Raw genomic sequence first — 26,852 nt, 5'->3', positions numbered from 1 at the left:
AGGTCCGCTACCTGGTGAAGCTCGACTTCCGGGACAAGCGCTCCGTAGTTCTGGCTGTCCAGGTCCTTGACCTGATGACTTTTGACCTTCCGGACAAATTTTCAAGTTTACAAGTTTGATTATTGAAAACGTCATGTTTTGTACTATCAAACCAATATGCATGCTTCAGATAACATTTTGAAACGGAAAAAAACCGAACGAAACTGAATGTGATTTAACGTTTTTTAGTTCATTGATGATAAAAATATATGTCAATTCAAAGTAATTTTAGTTTTTACATTTCAGAAAAAAATTACACAGTTCATCTTTCCTACCAATTCGAGATTCCAGCGGCGAGGCGCTTCAATGGCCAGCCAATATGCCATTTTGCGACAATTGATAGTAAGTAAATTTTTTTTGTATCGTCCAAATGTGACTTAAAATACGCTCAAAATTTTAAAAAGCTTCTTTAGTTACCTCTCTAGCAAAAAAAAAAAAAAAATAACCAACAATCACCGTTTCGCTTAAAAATTATCGTATTTGATTAATTCAAAAAAAAGTAGTCTTACGTACTCTGTACCGACTCAATCTCAAGCTTTCATACCGACACTACTTTGGCTGCTACGAATGTCAGTGCAAGCTCGTTAGGTAGAGTCGATAGAGCAGAAACCTCCTACTCTCCCAGGCCCACCTGGGCCCGCTTGCCCGCCGAAAACTGATACACAAAAATGTACCAAGGGGTAACTTGTCTTTATGGTCTTCAGTTAACGTCGGAGGTAAATAACGCTGTGACTGTGTGGAGATTTTTGCTTTTTAAAATGTGCGCCAGATGACCTCGAAAACAATTGGTTGGCAATACACGAGGGCCTTCATATGATCGTGACACGCGATTGGTCCTTAGAGATGGCTCCGTAGGTACGCAGGAACACGTCTCATCTTCTTACGTTATGGCGATCACGAATGAGCGTAGCGTTTATGTAGAGTTAGAGGTTCTGCTGTCATCTTCATGCTTTTCACCACTTTTACCGGTTTCGTGATACCATATCTCTCCCTCCCGCAGTCGGATCTCGTAGTTGCGTAGCCTCTGCCCTCTGCTCACTGCTGAAGCGGACATTAGTAAACCAACATGGCGTTGAACACCGATATTTACGATGATCTTTACCTGTGAGTTTAAATCTGTCTTTCAGCGTTTTAAAATTACGAAGTAAATTATAGTAAAGTGAAAGTATAAAATCGATAAGTCCTGAGTCTACAACGTATGGGATCAATAATTTACCTCTCCTTTTGCCTAACGCGACTCTCATTAGCGGCACTAGGTTATGCCATATCATTCTGTTTAATTTATAATTACTTGTATTAGCCGATACCATACATCATTCATTTGATTTTTAATTCATATGTGGTTTTCGTTTATTTTTCTTCCAGATACGCAACGCCAGAAAAATTTTATGTCGAACCAGTTGGAACCAAGGAATTATTGGTAGTCGATCGAGTTACCCAGCAAATTTATACCCAAGGTAAGGCAATGGTGATATTGCATCCTAGATCACGTTGAATAAAAAATCAAATTAATGTGTTTTGTTATTTTTTGATTCAAATTCTAAGCAGGTACAGCAAGTCAGATTCCTCCTACTGCCAGTCGTCGTAGAATATGGGGAATTGTGGGCACAATACGCCTATTGGCCTGTCGCTACCTGATAGTTATCACAGATGCGGAACGTGTGGGTACTATAGCGGGACACCAAGTTTACAAACTTGGGTCTACAGAAATTATACCATACATGCGATCATTGCTACATTTGAACGAAAAGCAAATAAGCAACAATACCACTTATCTGGAAATGATCAAGTCTGTATTGAACACACCACATTTTTACTTCAGCTATACCTACGACTTGAGTCACACTATGCAAAGGCTGCATAATACTACGCCTGAATTTTTACAGGTTTGTCCTATTGTACAAAATCTCAATATACTGACAAAAAACTTTCAAAATGCTTATGAGCAAAGAATTGAGAATTGTTTGGCTGCTTAATTCTAGATGCCGATACACGAGCGAGCAGATCTAAGATTTGTTTGGAATGCGTATCTACTACAAGAACTAACTTCTAGGCCTGAGCAGCACAGATTCTGTCTGCCCATTATACATGGCTGTATCCTTTTTGCCAAGTATTCCTTTTTTTTTTTTTCAGGAAAGCGTCATTACCGTGAAATGTTCAATTTAATATAATTTTTTTTCTAACAATACCGGATGCTATCACGTCAATCGTATCTAATTGGTTCGTGCCAACTTGAACTATTCATTGTTCATGCAACATCGGTATAAAATAGTGTGGCAATTATTCTTAGCAGTATATTACTCTCAATAATTATTTTCCTTAGCGGTGTGTTTATAGTTTTGTCACTAAGTACAGTAATTGTAAATGGTATTGCATTTAACTGGGGAATAATATCCCGTCGAGGAGTACATCGTGCAGGAACAAGATTGTTTTCTCGTGGGATAGACGCCAATGGAAACGTATCTAATTACGTAGAGACGGAACAGTTGGTAGAAGTGAACGGAGACCGTAGTTCGTTTGTTCAGACCAGAGGATCAATTCCACTCTTTTGGCAACAGGCTCCAAACCTAAAATATAAGCCCAAGCCGGTGTTAAATAATCAGGAAGACCATCATACTGCTTGCGCACGCCATTTCGAAACACAAATATTTCATTATGGGAAACAGATACTAGTAAATTTGGTGAGTTAAACAAAAAAAATCTCCAATTTTTGAATTTACACCAACTTCTCTTACATGACTTTTAGATTGATCACAGAGGAGCGGAAGATGTACTTGAAAAAGCCTACTGTGATATTGTCAATAGAATTGGCAATCAAAATGTCCGTTACGAATCATTCGACTTTCACGCGGAATGCCGAAAAATGCGATGGGACAGATTGAACATTCTAATGGACAGATTGGCCCACGATCAAGAGCAAATGGGCTCCTTTACACTTTCCAGAGATGGAGCGTTACTCTCTGCACAAGATGGAGTATTCAGAACAAACTGCATCGATTGTTTGGATAGAACAAATGTTGTACAAAGTATGCTGGCTAGAAGAGCGCTTAGTGACGCATTGAGAAGATTGGGAATACTGCAGCGAGTTGAAGACCATCCGTCGCTAGAATACTTGTTTAAACAGGTAATTATGTTATTCTTTTGGAGATAAACAATTCGCTCTTCCCATAACCAGCCCCATAACTGAGATTAGAATTTATCTTTTTTACATATTTTTAGGTTTGGGCAGATAACGCGGACGTAATAAGCATAGAATATTCAGGTACTGGTGCATTGAAAACTGATTTTACACGTACTGGAAAACGGACTAAACTTGGAGCCATACGAGACGGTGTTAATTCCTTGACCAGATATTACAAAAACAATTTCACCGATGGATACAGACAAGTAAACTTTTTATCGATTAGACATTAGAAATGACCAAGAATACGTAGTACTTAATTAAACTGTCGTGGAATTTATTGCATCTTGCGTTCTTCGTTCACAGGATTCCATAGAGCTTTTCCTGGGACGTTATATTGTGCAAGACGGTGAATGCCTTACGGTGAAATGTCCGTTGGACGCCGAACGTAATTGGCGGTACGCTACGTTCCCCTTAGTTTTATTGGTCGCGTCGTCGATGCTCGTCGCTCACGCGATTCTCCCGTCCAGATACACTACAGAAGTATTACTTTACATGCTGTTCTGGGGTGCCATGGTTGGTGGAACGTTTGCGACAGTTATACACCATGGAAAGCAGTATGTTGACAAGCCGAAACTTTTATAGTCAACACGATATACCGAAAGGTGACGGGAAACCATAGAATTGTGATAAGCGTATTTTTTTTTCTATCAGTTCTGGCGCTGGTGTCAGATAACTACATGTAACATTTATTTACGCCTACAGGGTTTTTACAAAATTATACAAGCATTACTAAAAATAGACAATTTATCTCACAAAGATATAGCTATTAGCCATTGTAATGCAAATCTAATGAAATTCCACCGATAGCCATAAATATAGGTCTTTCAATTCGATGGTGAGACGTGCATTTCGACTTCGAGAAATTCTGAGAGTACTGACTTTACCTCAATGTCAGTTGAAAGTTATATTTCCTCTCGAAATTTTCTCAGTTTCATCACTCCTTCCATGTTTCTATTCTTAAATCTAACAGGGTCGAATAATTGACCACTACTGCATTTCTCGACGAAAAATAAGGCGTCTATGATCAGCTTAGCAGAAAATTCACCTATTAGCTTTAAATCTCGTTGTTAATTTGCAATTCTACGAAGTTTATACAACATTTTAAGTAGAACATACTTAAAATTTTAATCCAGCTAGACCGCTGTAGAGTTGATGTAATTTTAGTCAATTATGAAAAAAAAAAAAATTACGTATATATAATGTATATGTATATCACTGGATATTTAAATTTATGAAAATATTTTCTTCCGGTAAAAAATTATGCTATATTATCTAACCATGTAATCTAATTTCGTATTGGCGTCTCAGAATTTTCTCGGCGTGCTCAAGATTTAAAAGAAAAATTCTTATGTAATGGTGGACAAGGAAATATGAAATTATCGACTATCACTGGCTACCAAAGCAGTAAAATACCTATGATCTTGCAGGGTATTCGCGTTGTAAGTACAAACGTCTGGGTATCATGATTGATTGCCCAAATATCAGTAGAGAGCGATGCTGCATGGAGCAATCGTATTTTCCTTGGAACTACTGCTATTGTAGCTATTGTTTGCTAATTATCGATAAGTAGGCGGGATAATGTCGACTTACGACACGTAGGAAAAACGAATTATGAGATCGGAATTAGGCAAGCGTAAATGAGAAAGTAGGAACAATAGCAAATTTTAAACTTACACTATCGGCAAATTTTTATTCGACAGTAATTATATTGATTTTCGACGGATCGTGTCTTGTAAGTAATGTAACTATATATATATATGAAATATGTAAAAATACAATCAAGTTAATAACGGATAATTTTATCTATTCATTCATTTCGCTGATGAATTAAGCGGACGTTAATTACTTCCGACTATAAAACTGATAGAATAACATAACAGAATCTATCATTGTCCTGATTTAATCCGGTAACATTAACGATGACTGAATTATCCTTCAGATGACATAAAATTAAAACATGGTATTCAATTATCGCACTTCTATTTCTTCTTCAAATAATGTCAAGCGATATATGAGACTGACGTACGCGACCGCAACAATTTGCTAACTCATCTATCGGGTAGAATTTAGATTTAGGTAGAACAATACGGTGTCAATATGGGCGCGTAACGACAGCTTAATCAAAGTTGAGTATTTGCTGTCGGATTTTGTACTCATTGGCGGCCGTGTAATAGTTTCATTAACGCGTTTCAGCATGAGATAGAACATCGGTTATTTGTCCAACCGTCCAACCGGCTGTAGCTGTACGTATTAACAAAGTTTAAATATTAACAAAATTTACTCGTACCTTGTAAATTTATTATTAGTATTTTTATCATGGTCATCATCGATAATATCACCAATATATATCTTAAATCTTACACAACCATAGAATCAGCGTTAGAATCACATACGCGTGTAACGTAATATAGGAAATTCTGCTGAATGAAGTTATTTCAACATCAAAGATTCCCTCTAGCGTCGAATTTTCCGATGTTTTCCCCGCGCTAGCTTTTCCATGTTTCATGCACAATTAATGTTGTATTAACTGTTCAACGTACTAGGTATAACGTATTTATAGAGGATAAACGGGATTCGCGAACTTGATCGGATTTTGGTGAGTTAATAATAGACAATACAGCATCGGCATTATGAATGTTGAATTTCCGCTGATTATAAGTCAACAGTCATATGGATACGTGAAAGTTTAAATAGCTGATCACAAGCCTAATTAAAATATGTTCCTGTCCGAATCCGAACAAAAAATAAATTTCAGTCTCGAGAGAGCAAAGGCGTGAAATTCCCCGCGAAAAAGCTCCTGCGTTCCAAGTGGAAATACTTTTTTATTTCCTCTTTATATTTTTCGGATATCAAATTCTCCACTAAACAAGAATAGTAATACCTCGGGGTAAATTAATACTACACTTAAAAAAAGAAAAGGATTAATTAAAACTCTAAGGATTAAGCGAGCGGCTGAAGAAGAAAAATTTTTAAAAATGTCGAGATTGAAACTAAGAAACTTGCAAAAAAATATACTCGCAGCAAAAACAATATGATTCATAATCTGATGTATTTCAATTACACGCTGATCACAATATACACATTAAGCATATTAGCATAAATTATGTTGTCAGTCGAAATTCTACAAATCTTACACGTTGGTACGAGTTTTACCGAGGTATCTGCAGAGCGTACAATTTTTTATGGACACCTTTTCTTCGGGATGATCTCGACACCTGCTCGAGAGATCATCCAGGGTGTCGTAGAGGGCGAGATCTTTCGTCTCCGGTAAAGTTTGCGTCAGAAACCCGGCCAGAAGCAGTCCCAGACCGCATATTGTGGAGGGAATAAACCATCCGTATATTGCCTGAAAAGAGCAATAATTCTTGGCTGTGTGCTCCGGCTTTGAGTATATGCTGTACGTAAAAGTTGCAAGAAATATGCGAAAACAACGTTCGAAACGGGGCCGTACACTTTAGACTTTATATATGGTCGGGTGAGAAAAATTCAGCGGAGATCGTTATTCACCTATAAAAGATGTGCGAGTTTGTCTTTTTCTGGAAGAATGTTTTTTTTTAGAGGATTTTAATGAAGTGAGAATGACTTACATTGAAATATGACTTTTGCGCTAAGCGTCTGTGATTTAAGTTGAAATTACTCTGTAAACACACGACATTTTCCTTTTCTTCTCAGAAACTGACCTGAGATTAGAATTTTTTCCACCAAAGCGAAACGTGTGAAGGAAAGTTATTCGTGGATATCTTGTTTGTTGTTTCTTCATTAACCTGACAAAGTCCCCGGTAAGTGAATGATTAATTTTATCGCAAACGAAGCGGCGGACTAGACACTCGTCGGGTTATTCCGTAATTGAACTTTTACGGAAGGTTGATTTTGTAACAATTAAGTTCCATATCGGGTATATACTGACTGTAGGTGTGTTGTGTACTTGAAACAAACACAAGCTCACGCGTACACAATACTAATTACTCAGAGTCGACTTTGACGAGGCCTCGCAGGATTCGCGCGACACGTAGCTCCGTTTAATTAAGTTTTCCATTATGGTGTAATTAATCGTTGTTGCATTGATTAGTTTTGGAATTACAATTGAATGAAAAGCAAGGAGTCGGTGCCACCAGTGTACCCCCTGAGGTACACAGAACAAGTCTCAAAACGCAGACTATAAAAAAAGTAGAGAACAGGGCGCATATTAATGACTCCGGAAATCGGCAGAAAAGATCTGCAGGAAATCTGCAAACTTGTAACTGGACCCGTAGTCTTTTGTTATTTAAATTTTTTTTCATTCAGACAATTCAGGATCTGAAGACAGCGCAAAGTGATGCCGAAACGCATAATTCCTTTCTCTAATTCCATTTTAATACACGTCGTATGTACTTCAAGACGGCACTCACAAAGAAGTCGACGAGGTAAGGCGCGAAAACGCTCCCTGCATGCGCCATGGTGGAGCTGGTTCCAATTGCGGTGTTCCTGGTCACAGTTGGAAACAATTCAAACGCGTGAATAATGATGACCGAGAAGACGGCGCTCACGCAAAGCCGACCTAGAAGAGAGGCTGCCACTTTCCACCCCGTCATGTTCGTTGGGATGATCAAGAGGAGCAGGAGAGCAAAGCTCGCTGTCAAGAGAAGACCCGTTGCCACCGTTCGCCTCCCAACGACGCGCAACAACGGTACCGGAAACACGTAGCTGGTTGCCTCGACGACTCCTGGAAGGACGAAATCGGTGGTAAGGGATTGTTTGACAGGCCCTTAGCTTAATCGGTGAACGATGCTACTGAACGTCACCCGAGATGCAGGAAAACGAGTTGTGAGAACAATATTGTACTCTCTTTTATTCGTCATTTTGATATCAAACTCTGCATCATGTGCATATTATTCAACCGTTTCCCCGATCCCACGGTCGAAGCGGAAAACGAAAACGGGATATGAATATTTTACACGCCCGTATCGTATTTGAATGTAAAGTCATATGAATTTCAGAGTTGTTCGTCGAGTCATTTTTCGTAAAGACATTTTACGTTAGAAAGAGCCGTATTTCCGACAGGAAACTGATAATTTTCTTGTGTCATCGTACAGGGGTTAAAAAGTGAAGATTTAATTCACCGTTGGGGGAAAAAATTCTGCACGCGAAATTTATTATCTAATTGCAAAAAACATACGCTCGTGCAAAAGAAAAAGTAAATGAACGCCTGCTAACCTCGTAGGAGTTACACCCGTGCGGGATATATCGGAGTGATATGAGGGCGCAGGGTGACGTAATTTCCACCCTACATTATTCGCACGTTGACACAAAGAGGGCCCGAGGTGAGTTGGGGGAGATGACAGAGGGCCAAGGCAACGGCGAGACGCGTTCAACCGAAAGGAAATAAGGAAAGTGAAATGTGAAATGCCTGTCAGGCATTCTATATGTGTTATATAAGTGTAACGTTTTCGATAGGACAATGGGACTGAAGATCTCCCGTGAGATTTGTGGCTGACAGCCCGGCATTCAAGGTTGGCTTCCGTGCCCTCACCTCAATTTCACCCCGAAATTTTGGTCCACCAGACCTTTGTCCGCGTCAAGGGATAATTCAGTCATTAGACACCTATCATATACCGCGTATTTTGTTAGACCAGGCTTTTCAGTGTCCGTGGGCAACGCTTTTTAGTGACAAATTTTCCACGGCAGGATGAATGAGCGTCTATAAACCTGAACTTCCGTAATTTATGGAGTGTCAGTGAAGCTTTGACCAAATATCCATTTTGTCGTGGAAATTATAACCGCGCTCTCGTCAATGTAGCTAATAGCAAGTTTTTTTCTTCATACTTTCGTTTTTACTATTTTCACGATAATACTTTAATACAGGGGGTGACTAATTGTACTCGTTTCGGCTCAGTAACCGACCCGCGAATTCCGCGTCATACAGTTTTTAGATTAAGACGTTGGAAAGGATGACTAATTTATTCGAGATAATTAATTGACCTACAGGATAAACTTGGTACCTGACAAAGCCACGTAGACGTAGGGATCGGTTTTCAGACTCGCGGAGTTAATCGTTAGAGCGTAGTAAGACATTGCCGTAAAGAACCAAACAACCCAGCAAACTATCAATCGTATCCTGAACTCCTTGTGATGCAGATAGCTCGAGCAATTAACAATCGCAGCACGAATTCGCGCCGATAACGATTTCTGTGAAGCTGTTCTGTTGGATCCGCTCGTGCGTCTGAAATATCAAGGTTACAAGTTACATGAAAAGCTTGTAAAAATCTGCTAAAGTTATGATGTAATTCTTATATTGTTACACACATGATTTGAACCCTTCAGCTATATAAAAATCATTCAGTTTAATTTCTAGCGAAAAGATACGTTACACATTTTATATGATTATAGTTTTGAGAGTTCTTGCAAGAAAAGAAGAAGAAAAAAATTAGATTGTTTGTAAGATTTAAGGGTTGAAACTGGCGATTCAATACGCTAAAACTTATGCCTTGCTGTCGGGTCTTCGTCGCTATATTTCCCAACAATGGCCCAGGCTCTGCTGGTACGTCCCGAGTAGTAGAGCCACCTGGGACTTTCGGGGATCAGCCATACGTGAAAAACAAGGAATAGAGCGGGCAATGAAACACAGAGTTGAAGATTTCGCCAATCCCTGACGTAGTAGGCGATCAAAGAAACCCCCAAGATTCCTGCCGGATAACTTTGGTTGTATAGAACCCCGAAGGTAGATCTCAGCTTCGGCGGTGATATCTCTGACACTGGAATCAATTTGTGTTTTCTCTACGCATAGGAGATGATATTTGTCAACTTTTAACAGTTTGTCTTATTTTCTCTTATTTCTTCTTTCTTTTTTTCTTTTCTTTTCATTAAACACAGTGGTCTCTCGTTATAAGACCGCTTTTACCATCGGATCGAGTAACGTAAAAAGTCGTTGAAAGACTGGATGGAGGTTTGATTGGCAGTGATGATATTCGATTGGTTGTATTCACTTTTCTGCAGCCGTACAAGTGGTCTTATAAAGAGAGACGAATGCAATAATTGAAAGTGAATTTCTCTTCGTTGCAGGTAACAGGAGTTACAGGCCTGCGTATATTCCCAAGTACATTAGCACAGGATGTATAATTGGATGGTTTGATAACGAAGAAGATGAAATTTGGGAATGAGGCTGAGTCGAAAAATTTTGCGGATAGCCGCAGTGATGAAGGTATCGATTTTTTGGCACGGTTTCGATCTACAACACTTTTAATTCCGCAGATTTGTAGCCGATGAGATGAGAAGTTGAGGAAGTAAAGAAAATAAATGATTTCATTTAATTCGGGGGTGGTGAAAATGAGAGCGCTGATTGCGGTAACCGATGCAGTAATAAATCAGTGTTCCCTTCAAATGCTCGGCAAGCATGTTGCAGCCAAGTATACAAAATCCCTTTACGGACGATAAGACAAATTTCGTTCGTTATCGCTCGAGCAACGCGTCAACGAATCGCGTGCAGCCATGCGACCGTTATGTCTTCAAAGCGGCAATCAATGAGTCGGTAAATTTGATCTGCGGGCTATCAAAGTTAACAACCAAACACGCTATCGCTCATCGATATCCGTCGGCTCAACCGCTCGTCGACCAATCGAGAGCTGTTCGTTTCATCGTTTCAAAATTACGCGAGCCCAGTAGGCACACAGCCAAGAAGAGAGTGTATCAGAGAGAGAGAGAGAGAGAGAGAATTGGGGTGTGAGTGTGCACGGGGTTAAACTACCCGAAAGTAACCGCGAGTCCCGTTGTGCCGATTTTTTTGTTTATCGGTTAGCTTTCACCCTCAAAATCATCCTCCTCGTTCCGCCATCGGCGTTATGAATTCCACACGTCGTGGCAGCGATGAAAAATGTATACGAAGGACGTTTTTGTTGGAATTTCATTGCCACGCACCTACTATTAGACATTTCGGACTTACCGATAGAATAGGCACTTTCGAAAGCACCGAGACCGGCGATTCCGATGAAAACCCTCGCGGCTATGAGAAGTTGGTAAAGACTGGTGAAGGCGACTATTGGCCCGGCCAAAATGTAGATGCAGCAAGCCGTCGTGAAGGCAACTTTTCGTCCAAACCTGTCGGCGATCATTCCGAAGGTAAAAGCTCCCACGAACTTTCCAGCAGAGACCGCAGTTTGGACGGTGGCTTTCAGAGCGAGACGTTGACACACTAGATCCCACTGAAAGTGAAACCACCCGTGGAAAGGGTGGCTTTAAACAACGGTTTCTTCTTCTTTTCCTCCTTCTCCTCCTCCTCCTCCTCCTTAGACCATTTTTATTATCAAAGTCTTCCACGGTCAACCTCGAATTCATGGGTTTTCTACTCCCGTTTCATCTTGTTTCCCCCGCGAACTCGGCCCGCTTGCTGTTATCTCACCTCTGTGACCACCGAGGTACCCTGCGCATCCTTGAGATCGTAGCTGAATTCGATACAGTCTGTTAAAATGTGACGTTTTGTCTGCGATTCCACGTTTCTCATCGCTTGTTGGTAGCTCATTTTCTCCAACGCGGCGTAGTTTCGTTTGTAGTATTCGCAATTCGACCAATCACCGGGTCTGAAATAATTCGGTCGCTTTGAAATTTCGACACGAATAAACCTCAATACTTCTTTATATAACACAATCAAAAAACTAACCCTCGCCGAACTTTGTCCCTTTCATTTAATACTCGAGTTCAGACAAACGGTAAATCGGTCAACAAGACACAAGCGAGGTTTGTTAATTTCAAACACAAAGGGTACACGTAATCTTTTCGAGGGAAATAATCTATACCTGCTTTGAAACTAATGAAAAACCTTTTAATACAGCCTGGGGGGGGGGGGGGGGGGGGGGGTATTATGCAAGTCCTCTGGATTGTTCCGTAGGACTTATTTTGTGCCCTGTTCCAAAGTTCTCTTCGAGCTTTGATTAAATTGTCAACACAACCAGCGCAAAGAACTCGTATAATTTCATCTCGTATTGCTCCCTGTACACCCCGCTACTGATGAGCAATAACTGCGGTACGTCCTTACACGACGATTTGCATTTAGATTACTATACGAAATATCTCGCAAAAACAATAAAATAACATTATGCGATAACGTTATCCGACTACGTACAAAACTCAGAGACTTCGAACCTCGACTTGCGATGTAATCGCGCATGGTATACACTCTGCTTTCAGGTTTTGAAAACATTTCAGTTCTTTTTACTTCTCAATATTATTTATTCGTTCGTTCAAGCTCAATGACCTTATTGTTCTGAAATTGAACTTCCTCGATTATTCCGCAGTACGTTTTACCCGGTCTACGGTATAGTGATCAGGGTTCATAGAAAAATTTAAACTTCAATTTGACTTTTTTTTTTTTGCTTCTTTGGATTTTCTAAGCTTTCATAACTTTAAGACTACAAGTAAACTGCAACTCTGTAAATTTTGCTCCACGTCTTCGACGGTATTATAATAACGGAGTTAAAGTCGATAGTTAAAGATTGTTAAAATATCGAAATCGGAGGCAAGAAAAAAAAAATTTTTGCATTAACCGAGCAAAAAACATGGCATCGATAAAATTGAGTCCAAAATCGTGTCGCTGCAGGTAACGATTTATGGAAAAACGTGCGTTACAAAAATCGATACAGGTTCAAAAAATGTGTAGAAAAAGGACAGAGGATTTGCCGTAGCACGATTGAAATTCCCGCTGCAGTAAATTGGGCAAAGAAATCTACGTGCATTAAAGACAACGTGAACGCGAGGACGCAACTCAGTTCTAAATCCTTTGCGGCTTGCGGGCTGCATTGCCGGAGGTTTAGAAATCCGGAATGATGTGACCGCAGCCGAATGTCCGTCCCGGGAATTGTCTGGCAGGTCTCACGGACAGTGTTGTGTGAGGATTGGTCACAGTATGGTGCGATGACCATGCATTAATTACACCCAGCCACCCCTTCGCTGTCCCAGAAATTGCTCGCATAATATATATTTCGGATGGCAAGTCGTCGTTGTCGTCGACGCGGACATGTACGAATATATCTGTGTGTGTTTAATGTTGCGTTGCCATTTTTATATCCACCGTAAAACTTTTTACTTTTAATTGTAAATAACGTTGGTAACCGCTGCGGGATTTTTAAGTTCTTTCGCGATTCGGCGTTGTTGTAGACATACGTGCGGCAGGTAGGTCTCGTTTAGCTGCCTGCATGGTTGGACCCGTTTTAATACCACCGGATTTTTATAGCGAGGCGAATTAACCAGCCTCTCAGTACTTTGGACTGGAAAAACGGGACAACGAAAAAGGAAAATAATAGAAAAATAAAAATACGCTGACTCACGTCATATTATACGTTTTCAACCTTCTTCGCGCGTGTGGGGATGTTATAGTATCCTATACAGAATTCATTTCAATATGCGGAGACGGCGTTTTTTATTCTCTTTATTAACGAATTTTATAATTAGCTCTGTCTCGTATACCTAATACTCATAATTACTCAAAGTGTTCGTCGATTCATCCGGACATGGTTAAATTGTACCGTAAAGGATCCGATCGTGTAATTTCCTAATCGCTGTTTGAAAGAAGGGCATTTACATTTTAAGCTCCTGTGTATTTAGTCCTGTTTCTTTTTTTTTTTTCTTTTTTAACAAAATTATCCAACTACGGGCGTTCAGTACGTTAAACATGAAGCGATTGGTGGTTTGTACACCGGTGAAAAATAATTTTCACGCGATTTTTTCACTTTCAATTGAGATGACGGACGCTTACGAAGAGTATTAGAATTCTCCGTTCGCTGCAGTGTATATATCGAACAAGCTTGTACGTTTCTCATATTATTTTTTTAGGGCAACGTTGAATCGTGGGTACCAGACGGAAGTTTGTCGATCTTGTTTGGCTGGGGCGAAGGGGATGAATCCCGAGTAAAGAATTAGCTCGAGAAATGGCCCAAGTTTCACGGTGCCGCGAGTTTACATCGGATAAAATGAAGAAAAAAAGAGAAAAAAAAAATAAACAAATAAAAATACCTCGCACACTTCCCTGCACAGACGAAGATAAAGTTTGCTCGAGTTCGGTAGTGGTTTATTCTTACATTCCATTTATTCTACCGTAGTAATGCAAAAATTCATTAATACTTGCTTGGAATGGAAGATGAGGTGAGAGGGTGAAAATTTAGCCTGAGTAAAAATTTGATAAGTTATTTCAGGAACCTTCAAGAAATTGGGTGCAATTGTGAATCCCACTTTAAAAGAATTGGTAAAACTAATTCGGGTGTCACTATGTAACGCATGTGGGTTTGAGTATTGTCGAAGTATGGGTCTGCAGCCCTCGAAGGTGCTAATTGATTTCGATAGTCGAACACGGTACGGCATGCTAGCGAAATACGTGACACGGTTGTTCCATTAGTTCTAGTGTTCCACGGCAGCTGTGAGTACACACATAGCTTTGTCAGTAAATCAAAGAATTTTCCGCTGCCCCACTATGTACATAGGTACGATTAAATTCGTAACAGCTGCGTTGGCGCCTCGTACCCAACAATTTGCAAACTTAAGAACATACCTCGCGGAAATGGTCTAATAACAATTACAGCAATATTTGCTAATTGCAATCTTATCACGCGTCGGATACTAGCTGTGAGCTTTTTCGCTAATAACCAGACAGTGAACTGTCGTAACAATTAGTGATTGCCCGAAAATATTATGTAGTTTAAAACTTTCTTTCATCGCGAAGAGCAATTAGTGTTAATCTCATTTAGTCGAATAAAGCTGGTCGATAGATAAAAAAATCATCACATGTATCCAAACCGATAAAAGTATTGTTGAGAATTTTTTAAAGCAGAATTTTGTGGCGAGTCTGTACCTTTTTTTTTTTTTTGACGGTTTTTGCAAGTTGAATTGAAATCACGGTGCAGAAACGCTTACTCGTGGCGAATTCCGTAATAAATCTTTCGACCAGCAGACGCCTAATACAGAGGGTCAAGAGTTCTTTACTCGGAGGAAATCGCGTTGCTCGATTACCCGCTACTTGTAGGACTTGAGCGGAAGTAAGGGTGCTTACTTTGGACTAGAGATATTACGAATTTGTTCCGGTGTCCATCCAGCTTTTTCCAGAACGGGAATGGCGCACCAATGCTGCGGTGTGTACCCGTAAAATACGTACACCATCACGTGGAACCCATTCAGAATTCCGGGGGATGTGCAGAGCAGAAATAAGCCCAGCATGAAACACTTCCGACTGCCGTAATTCAGCAGAGCAGCTTCAAAGACCAAGTCAGCATTCACTTCGTCGTTCGCTGAATCGCCGTTCGACGAGGAATTTGGTTCCCTGAAGGATGTAATTACGGAGTTAAAGAAATTCGGGCGTATAAGACCGAAAGCGAAGAAAAATATTCAACGGTATGTAATTAAGGAATTTTCATTTTTCCAAGTCCTCGAGCTGTTTTCTTTCATTTCAAGTTAGAATCTCTTAGGCGTGTTTGTTTTATCGTTGCTTTGTACTTTCGACTCTTGACTCCGGGCTGTATTTTTCTTCGAAATTTTTCCATTTCATATCGGCTAAATATTTTTAAAGTTTGTTCATTCGGTATCGTAACCTAACATGAGCTTTCGAATTGCCGCAGACTACGGAAAATATCTCTCGTGGAGCATAAAACGGGAACATAGGAATATTTGTAACATGCTGCGGCACAGAGTCGATTCAGCACTACCCATGGAATGGCAAAGTTTGTCGTGAACATGCGAATTGAAGTGCGTGTTCCAATTAATATTTGCCGGTACGGACTATATGGGCAAACAGTGACAAACTAAACGCTTTATATCGAAGTCGTTTTGCTCGCGTTTGACCGTTCAGAGCGGTGAAACTTCGGTAGAATTGGCTGAAGGTTGCGATTCACGTTTAATCGAAAACCATCTCTCTTGCGGTGGCAGAGAAAGCAGATAATAAGAGAGCTTTTCTTCATTTAGTGATTGACAATTGCTATACTAAAGCTCAGTATTTGTAAACAGGTAATGAAGAAACGAATACCACGCACGTTGTGTTCTTCAATTTGGCTGTAACGGATTTTTCCGAAATACCGGAAGTGGAGCCGCTTCTAGTCGGTTGCTCGAAATTCGCGATCTGTGATTTTTGCTCGGATTCCTCAGCCGGATCTTTCTGCAAAAATTAATCATGTTATAACAAACTTTCACCTTCGTCCCATTTTTCCCATGAAATATATATTGCGAATCGGTTTTTGGCTTGGCTGCATCGCCCTGCGTCACATTTGGATGCGTGTTACTCGTTCTGCCTTTCCCTGCGAGAGTCGACGGATGGACATACTTGGCTGGAACGTCTGGGCGAGACTCGGTGTGTTTATTGAGCTAAAGCGATACCTCGGCTCGGAGTAAGCTGAGGAAAATCAGGTGAAATCTGTTCCAAGAGGCAGAGCCAGGTTGTTTCACGTCTGTCGGGTGATCGAGGTGAAATAAAGGATGTCTTTTTTATGAGTGGAATGGTTAGGTTCTGTTTCTACCATTTCAAACGTCACCGAGATATCGCACCGCCGGATTTATTCCTCGATCCGTATGATTGATCGATCGCAAGTGGAACCGCGGAGTATGTTGTCCTTTTTTTTTTACAACTTTGTGGGTGTAGAACGTTACTTTGCAGGGGGAATCAAAGCGTTGAAGAAATTTCTGTTAGAGACCGCCATTCCGGTCGTTCGTCGATCTTCGATTCCTTTCTCGTTATATCTCAAAATCGGATCAATCGATTAGATCGACCAGCGATTCGCTGCACTAACAGCTTTCTTCAGCTAGAACTCCGATGCAATTTCACGATACAATTAGAAGACCCCGTTGGTCGTGAATTTGGTCGGTGGATGGGCACTTAAAAACGCAATTTCAGAAAATCCGAGGTGATGGCTCGCATAATTAAAAAACCATTAGTCGTTTAATCCCGCACCTTTCAGTTCACGGTCTTAATGAAACTCCGTGGAATAGAAAAAAAAAACGTATAATTAATTAAATACTTTTATATTACCGAGGAGTAGTAGACGTTTTATGCGTGGATTTAGTTCCTCCGACCGCGTTTCAGATCGCAAAGATTTTTATATACCAGCATTAACAGCTCGGAGAAAATGTAACCTAGGTATACATATATCTTTCAGGGGCAATTCTATCGAAAGAAATATTCTACACGCAGGTCAAAAAACGCTACATCCGTCCTCAGATATTTCATCTGTAACATTGAAAATTGATCACGAGTTGCACGAATATCCCGTCCAAGTCATCAAATCAGATAATAAATGATGATATCGAAGGCGAGTATAACATAATACATACGTTACATACGAATGAAGGATCGCTGGAAATCTTCTGCAGCTTTCGAGCCTTTGACGAAGTGCAGTGTCTAATTGGATTCGTTTCACATAAAGTTCCGATGAAACGAGGTATGGTCGAGCTCTAGCTATTAATTAGAGACAGACGACGGCGGGTATCAGCGCAGGGGGTAAAGGGAAGGGCGAGATGCAGCAGGGTGATTAATTTGATTCAATTACAAACTGAAGATCTGGGTCATCGATTTTATCAGGAGCGCGAATGTGCGGGCGTCGAATTTCAGGCAAAAAAAAAAAAAAGTTACACTTCCGCGCTTTTTTTATCAATAAATCATCTGGTCCAGCACCTTGACGCGAAATATCAAAGACGATGTATATTCCCGTTTCCAGGCTGAAGCCACAACGAAATACGAACTAATGATGCCCTACTTCTGATTCTGGCTAGTCATTGATCCTCGATATATAACGAAAACAACGATAAAAAAAGAAAGTGAAGGGGAAGGAGATGAAAAACAAATCGAAAATCTTCTGATGCATCGTTTGTTAGAGCGTTGAACAGGAATTGATACTTTCCTGTATCGGATGGAAGACGAAGATTAATTCTAGCCGTCCGAAATCAAAATTCTACCCAAAATCAATTTTTAATTACGGGAATTCATACGCCTTATACTATATCATCGTCGAGTCTCACGGTTTTGCGAAATCGGAGATCGCGTCGCCGTAGCGCAAAGTGTCACATACGAAACAAATATCGCCTTGAATCTTCTCACATTACAGTATCATACCAACGTGCAACTGAACCTTCTATACCGTCCCATGACTTTGATCAGGATTATACATTTCACAATACGAAACCTACTCTCCCGCATTATTTGACAAGCGTTTATAAGTGGAGGCTCGTCTGAATTTGAGTAAAAAAATTTTTTTCGTTCGAACGAAAGAAAATTGACGCAAGCACGGCAGATTGAAAACTTCAACGATGTACGTGACGTCACAAATATGCAGTGAGATTCAACAGCTTCTATAACCTTGTGATTGGATATTTCGGCTTTCTCTGCCCGACACGCAAATACAAAAACTGAATTTTCTCTTTCTACACTTCAGAGATCCGATTATTCAAACGCGACGTGTGCGGCACCATTTTCGGACGCGCCGTTATTTCCACAAACATTACATGAACTTTTACTTGAAAAAATAACCTGTTTACGCATTGAAAAATATGCCGTAGAAGCAGCAAAGCGTCGACTCAGAGGGAATGGAAAATGAACTGGCGCAGGCCAGTAGCTATGACGATGTAGTTGTTTGAGGAGCAGGGAAGCTTCGGAACTACAATTAAACTGAAATCCTTTAGACTGGAAGCCGAGGCAGACTCCGGGTGAAGTCTCGCGAGGTTCCCATGAACCACCAGCTGGTCTTCTCGCTCATACATGGGCGTGGTGATACATGGAGATCGCACCTGAATTTCCCTCGGGGCTCGTACATCTCTGCTGGTTCTCTCCTCCGCTCCCCTCCGCTCTCGGTTTTCCCGTCCTCCTCGTCTTTCTCGCTCCACCCTCGCCCTTCTCCTATTTCCTTCGCTCCGTCTCTTCCCTTCCCTCTTTACCGCTGCTCGGCTTCATCGCGTAACCTTTCCGCACACCATTTAAAAAGTAACACCTCGAGTACCCTCATTTTTCTAAGGGCAACCTGGTACGTGTTCTACAGGATGCTAGATTTTATAAATCCTTATACCTCAATTTCGCCTAGCCGTTTCGAGTATTCACACCCGTATCAACTCATCCCCTCCGGTTATATTCAACCTTTTTCCAGCCGCGGGCAATCGGCCTTCTTCGTACCTACCGCAACTTTTACATTCCCTGTCATTTATTTTCTTCTTTCTTCACGTGACCGCGAATTATTTATCATCCCCGCAATGTCGCTCGCAGTCAGATCGAACAACCAAAGTGATTTCTGGGCGATGGAAAACGCTGATCAAAAATGACTAGCGAAAATCGAGAAAGTCAGGTTTAACAGTGATTGAAAAGTATGTTTTTCGATACGAATCCAGTACTTGAATGCGATCTAGAAAATTATCGTGAACAACAGGACGCGGAATCCCGTGTGGAAATGTCCCGTGTATGATTCTCAAATTATATGCCGCACATATGATTTCATAAATGTGACATATATTCACATATACATATATCTAATTTATATGCAAAACATTGTTATTAATACATTTGACTGTCACATTTATGAAAGAATTTATGTTGTATACATCACATATATAAAGAACAAAAAAATACATGTGCTCGTATATTTTTCGCATATGTATCTTTCCATGCGGGAAATTACCCGAACGTTTTATATAAATTGCCGTTGGGGTGCAGTCTGGCTGAATAATTTATTCGACGACAGCTAACATAAAAACTTGTTTTCGCATTACATAATTGCAATCATTCTGGAAAATATCGATTGATATTATAAATTAATCCTCAATTAATTTGGTCAACTGTAATAAGCTCGTGGAAAATTGTGCTAAAAACGTTTTCGAAAGAACTCCCGAAACGAATCGTGCAAACAGACACAGAAGATAAACAGATTAACCGATCAGTTTCAGCCAGTATATCGGATAAAATATTACGGTTCTTCGATACTCGGTAATTACTATCAGTTTTTTAATAATATTAATCATCCAACTGCAGTGATCCACCAGCCATAGTATACCCGAGATATCTGTTATCCAGCAGTGCCGAGGGACGAGATTTTCCGCGAATCAATGCAACGGAGCGAGTAACAATGGTCGTAGTTATGATACAAGCGAACGAATAAATAGGCCAACGAGAAGTAAAACAACTAACAATCGAACGTACCGCTGCAGTGTTCAATATTCCTAATAACTTCCGACGAACAAGAACCGAGTATTTTCATACGTTCGTGCAATTCGGTAAATGAATCGTGTACAGTGTCTACTGTCCGAAATTAATACATCCGTTTCAAAGCTTTCGGAAAAGCTCGCTTTCGTCCAATTAAAATTGAATTCATTTCGCTGCGTCAAAATTCTGCAGTAAAAGTTTGGCCCCAAGAGACAATGGTAGTATCCATGTATCTACGTAAAAATGACTGCACGGGGTTGATAAATTCTACCCGAACGTCCCATTCATCTTAATTAAATGGAACGAAAAATTGTACCCGAACCAGTCTTCGTCGTATTACAAAAGAATATCAGCTCTAAGTTTCATTGTCACGATACGTACTTGAATTCTTTACCGTTACCGATAAGCAACTATTTGTACCTTACGTTATCTCGCGATGTGTCAAAGATTTATTACAATCTATTCCGGAGTGGATAATATATGGATGCGACTAGCGCAACGCGACGTCGTAAATGGGTTATCGGCCGATCGTTTAGGACGAATAACTCGAACGCTGAAGCGCAATAAGCCTGTTACAAGTCGTCGAGCTTTCAACCTGTGAACTTGATCAACATGGAGTAAAATATCTGACGAGAAACCACTTTTATGATTAAATACGACCCAGTCAAATCAGTACGTCAATTTTCTGTCACTGGATGGCATCTTTTTACATTTCAGACTCCATTAGTAGCTGAACGTAAATTATATTCTCTAGGATGCCGGCATACTTTACGTTGGAAAAATCGAGGATTATGTAAATATAATTGAGGAGCCGGAGATCGACGCGACGTTTCACGAGCCAGATATTTGAGGCAAAGAGGGAGAGAGAGGCGGAGAACAGCTCGCGCGGCGTATATTCGTCGATTGAAATACAGGGATGCTTTTTCCTCGTTTTCTCAATTCACCCCGCACCGCGTCTCGCAGCCCGCGACACGCGATATCTGTGCGAGGCGATGTCCCGGCGAGTTTGTGTCGTTAACCGTGCGAGAAGCTTTAAGAAACGGGGGACACCCGTCAGCCGCACACCTATAAAATCTCAGTGATAGTACCTACAGCTTTACGTAGACGCGCGAGGACTTCACCCCTCGACGACGTGTAGGCGAGGGAAATTTTCCTACCACCGTTACGTAAATCGGCTTGTCGCCGGCTCCTCCCTCAGTCGGAGGAGTCTATTGCAGACGACGACATGACAGGCCTTGCCTCTATCCTTATACCTCTGGGCACAGATACTTTCGCAGAAAAGCAGATGGATATGACGCGCGTGTTGGATGTTCGGGGGAAGATATCGGACCACGTGAAATAATTTTCAATTCCACGGTACGCAACGACCGGGTAAACCAGTTGGGATCGAGAAATCATTTCAGAGGTACCGAGGTGACTTGGATCGGTCTGGCTTCGTACTTAACAACGGAACGATATTCTGCCATCGTCGTTAGCGAAAAGAGGCAATCAAGACTCGAGAGTCGATGGATACACATCCGGATTTCCAATTAATTAAGAACAGAGCAGAAGCGAAGGTACATCTGGGACTCGGGAAAATGAGAAGTAAAAGACAGTGGAATCCTCTTGGGGTAACAGAGAGCAGACTTCGACTTTATCCACGCGTGCTTTTCACGGTTCCTCCACATTTCTTCCCGGCCATTTGTAGACGATCTGCTCCTGCGTTCATGAATTAAAGAACAATGGAGATCTGGCCGGCAGCTCTCCGCTTGTTTGTGTGAGGGACGTGCAGGCGGAGGGACGCCGAGGGTTTCGTCGGCTATGGGGGACGTCGACGGAAGACGGCTGCTTTGCTGACTGTAGGCTACCAATGTGGCTCGGAAAGGAAGGAAGGAAGGAAGGAAGGAAGGAAGAAAGGAAGGAAGGAAGGAAGGAAGGAAGGAAGGTTCGAAGGGAGGCATGCGGACGAAAGGCGAGGCACTGCGGGAGGAAAGAGTCTGGCCAATTACCACCCCTCGGTTCCTTTTCCACGGACGGTGGTCTCCCTGACGTTCCAAGGTCTGCAATTTTCTCTATTTTGCGGGCACCAGAGTTCCGTGCCGTATTCTCGCTAATTACATTATTCTCCTCCGGCCACCCGATCCCTTATATAATGGCGAGATATCACCGCACTTCTACAAAGACAAAAAACTTCGCTCCTCTTAGCTTGACTTTCAACAGCCCGGCTAGCGTACCGGCAATGCTCTTATTATCCCATCTTAATGGGCAGATTTCTGCACACTGTAGAAATTGCACGACATGAATTCTCCCTCATACTTGTTAACGCGAAGAGTCGTTACGAGGGGTTCCGTTCTCTCTTCAATCCCTTTACGGCTGAAACTTACAAAATGCTAATCCATTCGTTTGCGTATATCTGAACTGGCGCGAATTAAATAAATCCATTGTTAAAATATTCGCAGTAGCTATCAGCGCGGTGGAAAATAATTATTGTGGTTTATTCGTACCATTTTAATGATCTAATATCGTTACGGATTTTGCATATAAATTGCTTTCATTTCAAGCTTTCTGTACTACGCAGTGCGAATTGAACGACAAATTGAATTCAAAGCAGCTAATTGTGGATTCGAGGTTGTGTTTTTCTATCCATATAATTACCGTATGATCAGACAACGCCGGTCATTCGAAAAATCTGTCCAACAAAACTGGATTCTTCATGTTTCATCGCTTCGTTCTTTTTTCCGGAATTGAAAAACGTCCGCGTTGTTGAGAATCGCGGAGCAGGGAAAGTCGCAAAATTTTTTCCCAAATACACAACGCAGAGCGTCAAAGAAAATTTCAGCAAAAATTTCCTTGCGTCAATATTCTGCGATTCGCCTCTTCCTTTTCCTTTCCTTTCCTTTTTCCGTTGCGCTGAGTTTCAATTCACAAGCAGAGATATTTCGAGGAACAATTACTTCACCTGCAGGTAGATAAACCTGACGTAAGTTACACTTTGCGTACCAGCAGCAATCTCTCGAGTCCGTCTGTCCGTGGTGACCAAGCGATGTGATAATCTGGAGCATAACTCGGAGGCCTAGAAATGATGACGAATTGATCGAGGAAAAAAAAAGAGAGGAGCTGACCACGTTTACAGTCGGGTTGCTTGACAGATTAGATCGTGCGGCAGAACCGGGTTTATTGGTATATTTTTGCGCGAGATTCTAAGGCTCCCATCTCGAACCGCTTCGCCTCCATTCCGCAACTTTTTTACTCGACAGTTCAGTCATAAAAGTTAATAAGCCGGGGTTTGTTGATCCTCGCGAAATTGCGGGCGCCTGCCTCGAGACGTTTTACGTCCCATTTCTATCCCTCTATCCGCCCCCCGTATTCCTGTCTTCCCGCTGTCCTTTCCCCCAAGTTATCCGGAAGTCTCCTTCACCGGGGTTTCCCTCCGTCTAATGTACACCGATACCCGCGGGCCGTGGACCTCGCGAGCTCACAGATATATCCCGAATTCGTGTTTGTAAGGGATGTGTGATCAAGCATATGTCATGCGATGCGAGAAAATGGCTGATTGTTACGTGCGTATGAATATTGACGGAAATACCGTGATTTTTGGTCGAAGATATAGATCGGAGGGAAGAAACGACAAAGCGGTATATAATCGGATCAACTGATTTCTAAATTCTGATGAAATCATTCGAATAACCAATGAAGCCCGATTGTTGTTAATGACTTCGTCCTGTCAAATTGGTATTATATATATAATTGGTATATTGTAAAGTGAGTGAGCGGAACGGCAATCAAAGGTAGCTGATGATTATTGACACAATGATTGACAATCTAGGCCTTACAAAACTGAGAGAATACGTGGATTATTCGCATTTGAGATATGATTTTGCGGGAGTAGAAATTGTGATACGTGCAAGCGGTTAGATTCGACGTAGAGACGAGCTGGTAAACACCGCACGCGAATGTTCGTACATATGTGAACACGTTTCGCATTAGCGAGTAAAATGAGAATGGTACGAGTACGAGACAATACTTCAAGTTGAACCGTCTGTCACGACTTCGCTACTCCGTCGAAGCATGATCTATACTGACAGATCGGATTCACATTGGATTGCGAAGAGTCGTCATATCAGATTTTGAACATCCCAAAACTTCAAGGAATCAAAGTACAGTCACTGATTTATCTATTTTAAACTCAGCATTGATGAAAATGAGGAAAACGTTCCAAGTCTAATAAGACTTCATAAATGATTCGTCAGCGACGAAAAATGTCTTCATGAATTGTTCCTCGTATGATTTTATTTTTATGATCTTATTTTCATAAATGCTGAATTTAAAATAGGTAAGTTAGTGACTGTAAAGTAGGGACATATATGTATATGTTTTAAGTACCTTCACTTACGATTAAGTATGATATATTTTTAAAATACCTAAGCTGGTGATAAATATTTTCGGGAAGACACATCCGAAACGATAATAACTATTGTGGAGAGAAAAATTTGTTTATTAGTGTTGGTACGTGTCAATGTGCGAGGTTTGCAAACGTATATAATTCAACTAAAGACTTTGAATCATCATTTAATAGAGTCACAGCTTATGCCTCCAACGGATGTTGACTCAATGGTACAATTGTTAAGTTTTAGGTACCCACTCTCTAATTTTGTAGATATTGTCAAGAGAACAAGTCATCCAGGCTTGCGCTCTGTTTACTGTCCGATATAAATATGTGAAATGTGTTTGAAAAGTGAGAATACAGTAATGACGCAACTTGAATCTCTGTGCCTGTGTTGTTATGAGAATACATTAGTGAGCAGTGTACACGTTTCACTGGCAGTCTCTGTTAAGCGGTCGATAATTGGAGCCACGTTAGCTGCCACTGCACCAACCTGACTTTGCTGTTTTCTTATACGACGATAATTGTTAAAATCGTGATAAATCAAAGTCGAAGATAGCTGTGTCAACGTTGCAGGTGAATCGAAAGATCTAACGCAACTAATACGAGACTGCAGGTTTGCGTTGGTGGGAATATAAACTGCTCTAATCACTTTCAGCCAGCGATCCTATGTCAATTTATCGTTGGTTTAGATTCTATCCTCTGATCGATAAGGTCAGTGCTCTCTCAGGGAATTCGATACAAAGAATCTTGTTACCGTTGTTGACCGTCGCTCTGAATATCGTTATACATACGTGGGTAAGTCTGTTTTTCTTTAAGACACAATCACTCGCGGCAGTTGGCTTGGATTAGTTACCGTACTACATGGCACGAGCAAAAACTGGCAGGTTGAATGAAAGTCAGTGGGTATAATCGTAAAGCGGTATAGCTGGGTTTTTGCTGTGCAGCGAAAAAGAGCAAATGTTGTACATCGAGAAGGAAACACGCTTTCATATTTTTTACGTTGTGTTGTCGCATACTTATCAACTGCGGTGACTTAGAAAAACGCGCTAATCCACTTGAAATTGATAAACCGTGCTAATATAGCGCGTATTGCGATTGATTTCGCGACAAACTCAATTTATGATCAGCTCGACAAAGATCACATGACTCTAGATAGGAATCACTATCGGTAGTTTATCGTATGCTTTGGAAACGAGATAACGTTTTATATCAAAGCGGCAATGACTGTGCTTGATTTCACTATTGTAGATACGTACCGAGCTATTCAATGTTTAAATCTGCACAGTTGATAACCCGAAGGCCGTGAACTTAAGATTCTAATCGTCACACACTCTGCGTGCAAACTTGTGACAACTCCAAGTGCGAAACGTAAGATTAAAAAAAAAGAAGAAGGATTCGGCGGCATAAAGTGCTTAAAAACAGGGAAGAAAAGACAAAGAATGTATAAGCTAAAAACTGTATATTCATATAATTGTCAAGTGTGCAGAACGAGAAAAACAACATCTCGCATTCTCAATCTAAGATAGAATTGAAAAAGATGGAAAACACTGCTTTAGTCGATAAAAGACTATTAACTAGGTTACAGTGAAAACGTTTGCCTCATACAGAGGTGATATCGTGTAATTGTTTCCAGTGTAAAAAAAAGAACACTTTACACAATCAACTTTTGGCGTATGCCGAGAAACCCGATAATTGTATTCGTACCGAACATACGGGCGTACAAGCGAGTTTCAATTTGGAAGTAAATTTTCCAGACTACACCGTGTATAATCTACACAGCTGGAGGCAGGAAGAAACTCCTCAACGATACGGTGCTTCTGATAATTACTAATTACAGCCCCCTTTACTGCCTCTCGTTCTCACCCTTCGCCGTCCCTCCCCCTGCACCTGTAATTGCAATTAAACTTTGTATACTCGGTTGAAGCGGATGATCATCACGAGCGACAACCTTGTTTCAGAAATGTGTTTTAAGAGGTGCATCACAATTCAATCGCCTAGCCTCAATAATCTCACTAACCATGCAGCACCTGTCGCGCTGGAAGGTTCCGGGCCTAACAATGCTGGTCCTTTTTAAGACTTATTGGTTCAATGAACTAAAGACAGTGAACTTTTCCGATAACCACTTCATCCCTCTATATCCCCTG

At 41.0% G+C, this 26,852-nt stretch overlaps 2 protein-coding genes across 3 annotated transcripts; one reads left to right on the top strand and one right to left on the bottom strand.

Moving 5' to 3' along the window:
- Positions 1-961: 961 nt before the first annotated feature.
- LOC124177454 (phosphatidylinositol-3-phosphatase SAC1) lies at positions 962-5,020 on the top strand. 2 transcript variants are annotated; one of them, XM_046559820.1, is made up of 8 exons: positions 962-1,143; positions 1,405-1,496; positions 1,588-1,925; positions 2,022-2,133; positions 2,377-2,720; positions 2,786-3,163; positions 3,259-3,426; positions 3,527-5,020. In XM_046559820.1, exons 1-8 carry the CDS (start codon positions 1,106-1,108, stop codon positions 3,803-3,805), a joined length of 1,749 nt encoding a protein of 582 aa, XP_046415776.1. In that variant the 5' UTR covers positions 962-1,105; the 3' UTR covers positions 3,806-5,020. The 2 variants fall into 2 exon arrangements, with proteins under 2 accessions (XP_046415776.1, XP_046415775.1); XM_046559819.1 differs by having other exon boundaries at positions 1,585-1,925.
- Positions 5,021-6,353: 1,333 nt separating this feature from the next.
- LOC124178323 (organic cation transporter protein-like) lies at positions 6,354-16,488 on the bottom strand. Its single transcript, XM_046561561.1, has 9 exons — positions 16,450-16,488; positions 16,204-16,325; positions 15,231-15,497; positions 11,595-11,772; positions 11,139-11,397; positions 9,681-9,954; positions 9,202-9,422; positions 7,612-7,925; positions 6,354-6,569 (listed from the first exon to the last, which is right to left on the bottom strand). The coding sequence occupies exons 1-9, from the start codon at positions 16,486-16,488 to the stop codon at positions 6,354-6,356; spliced, it is 1,890 nt and encodes a 629-aa protein (XP_046417517.1).
- Between the last annotated feature and the right edge of the window lie 10,364 nt (positions 16,489-26,852).

Source organism: Neodiprion fabricii, chromosome 3 (assembly GCF_021155785.1).
Source record: "Neodiprion fabricii isolate iyNeoFabr1 chromosome 3, iyNeoFabr1.1, whole genome shotgun sequence".
NCBI lineage: Eukaryota > Metazoa > Arthropoda > Insecta > Hymenoptera > Diprionidae > Neodiprion > Neodiprion fabricii.
Note: the sequence above shows the minus strand (reverse complement) of the source record. Positions and strands in the feature narration are given on the sequence as shown.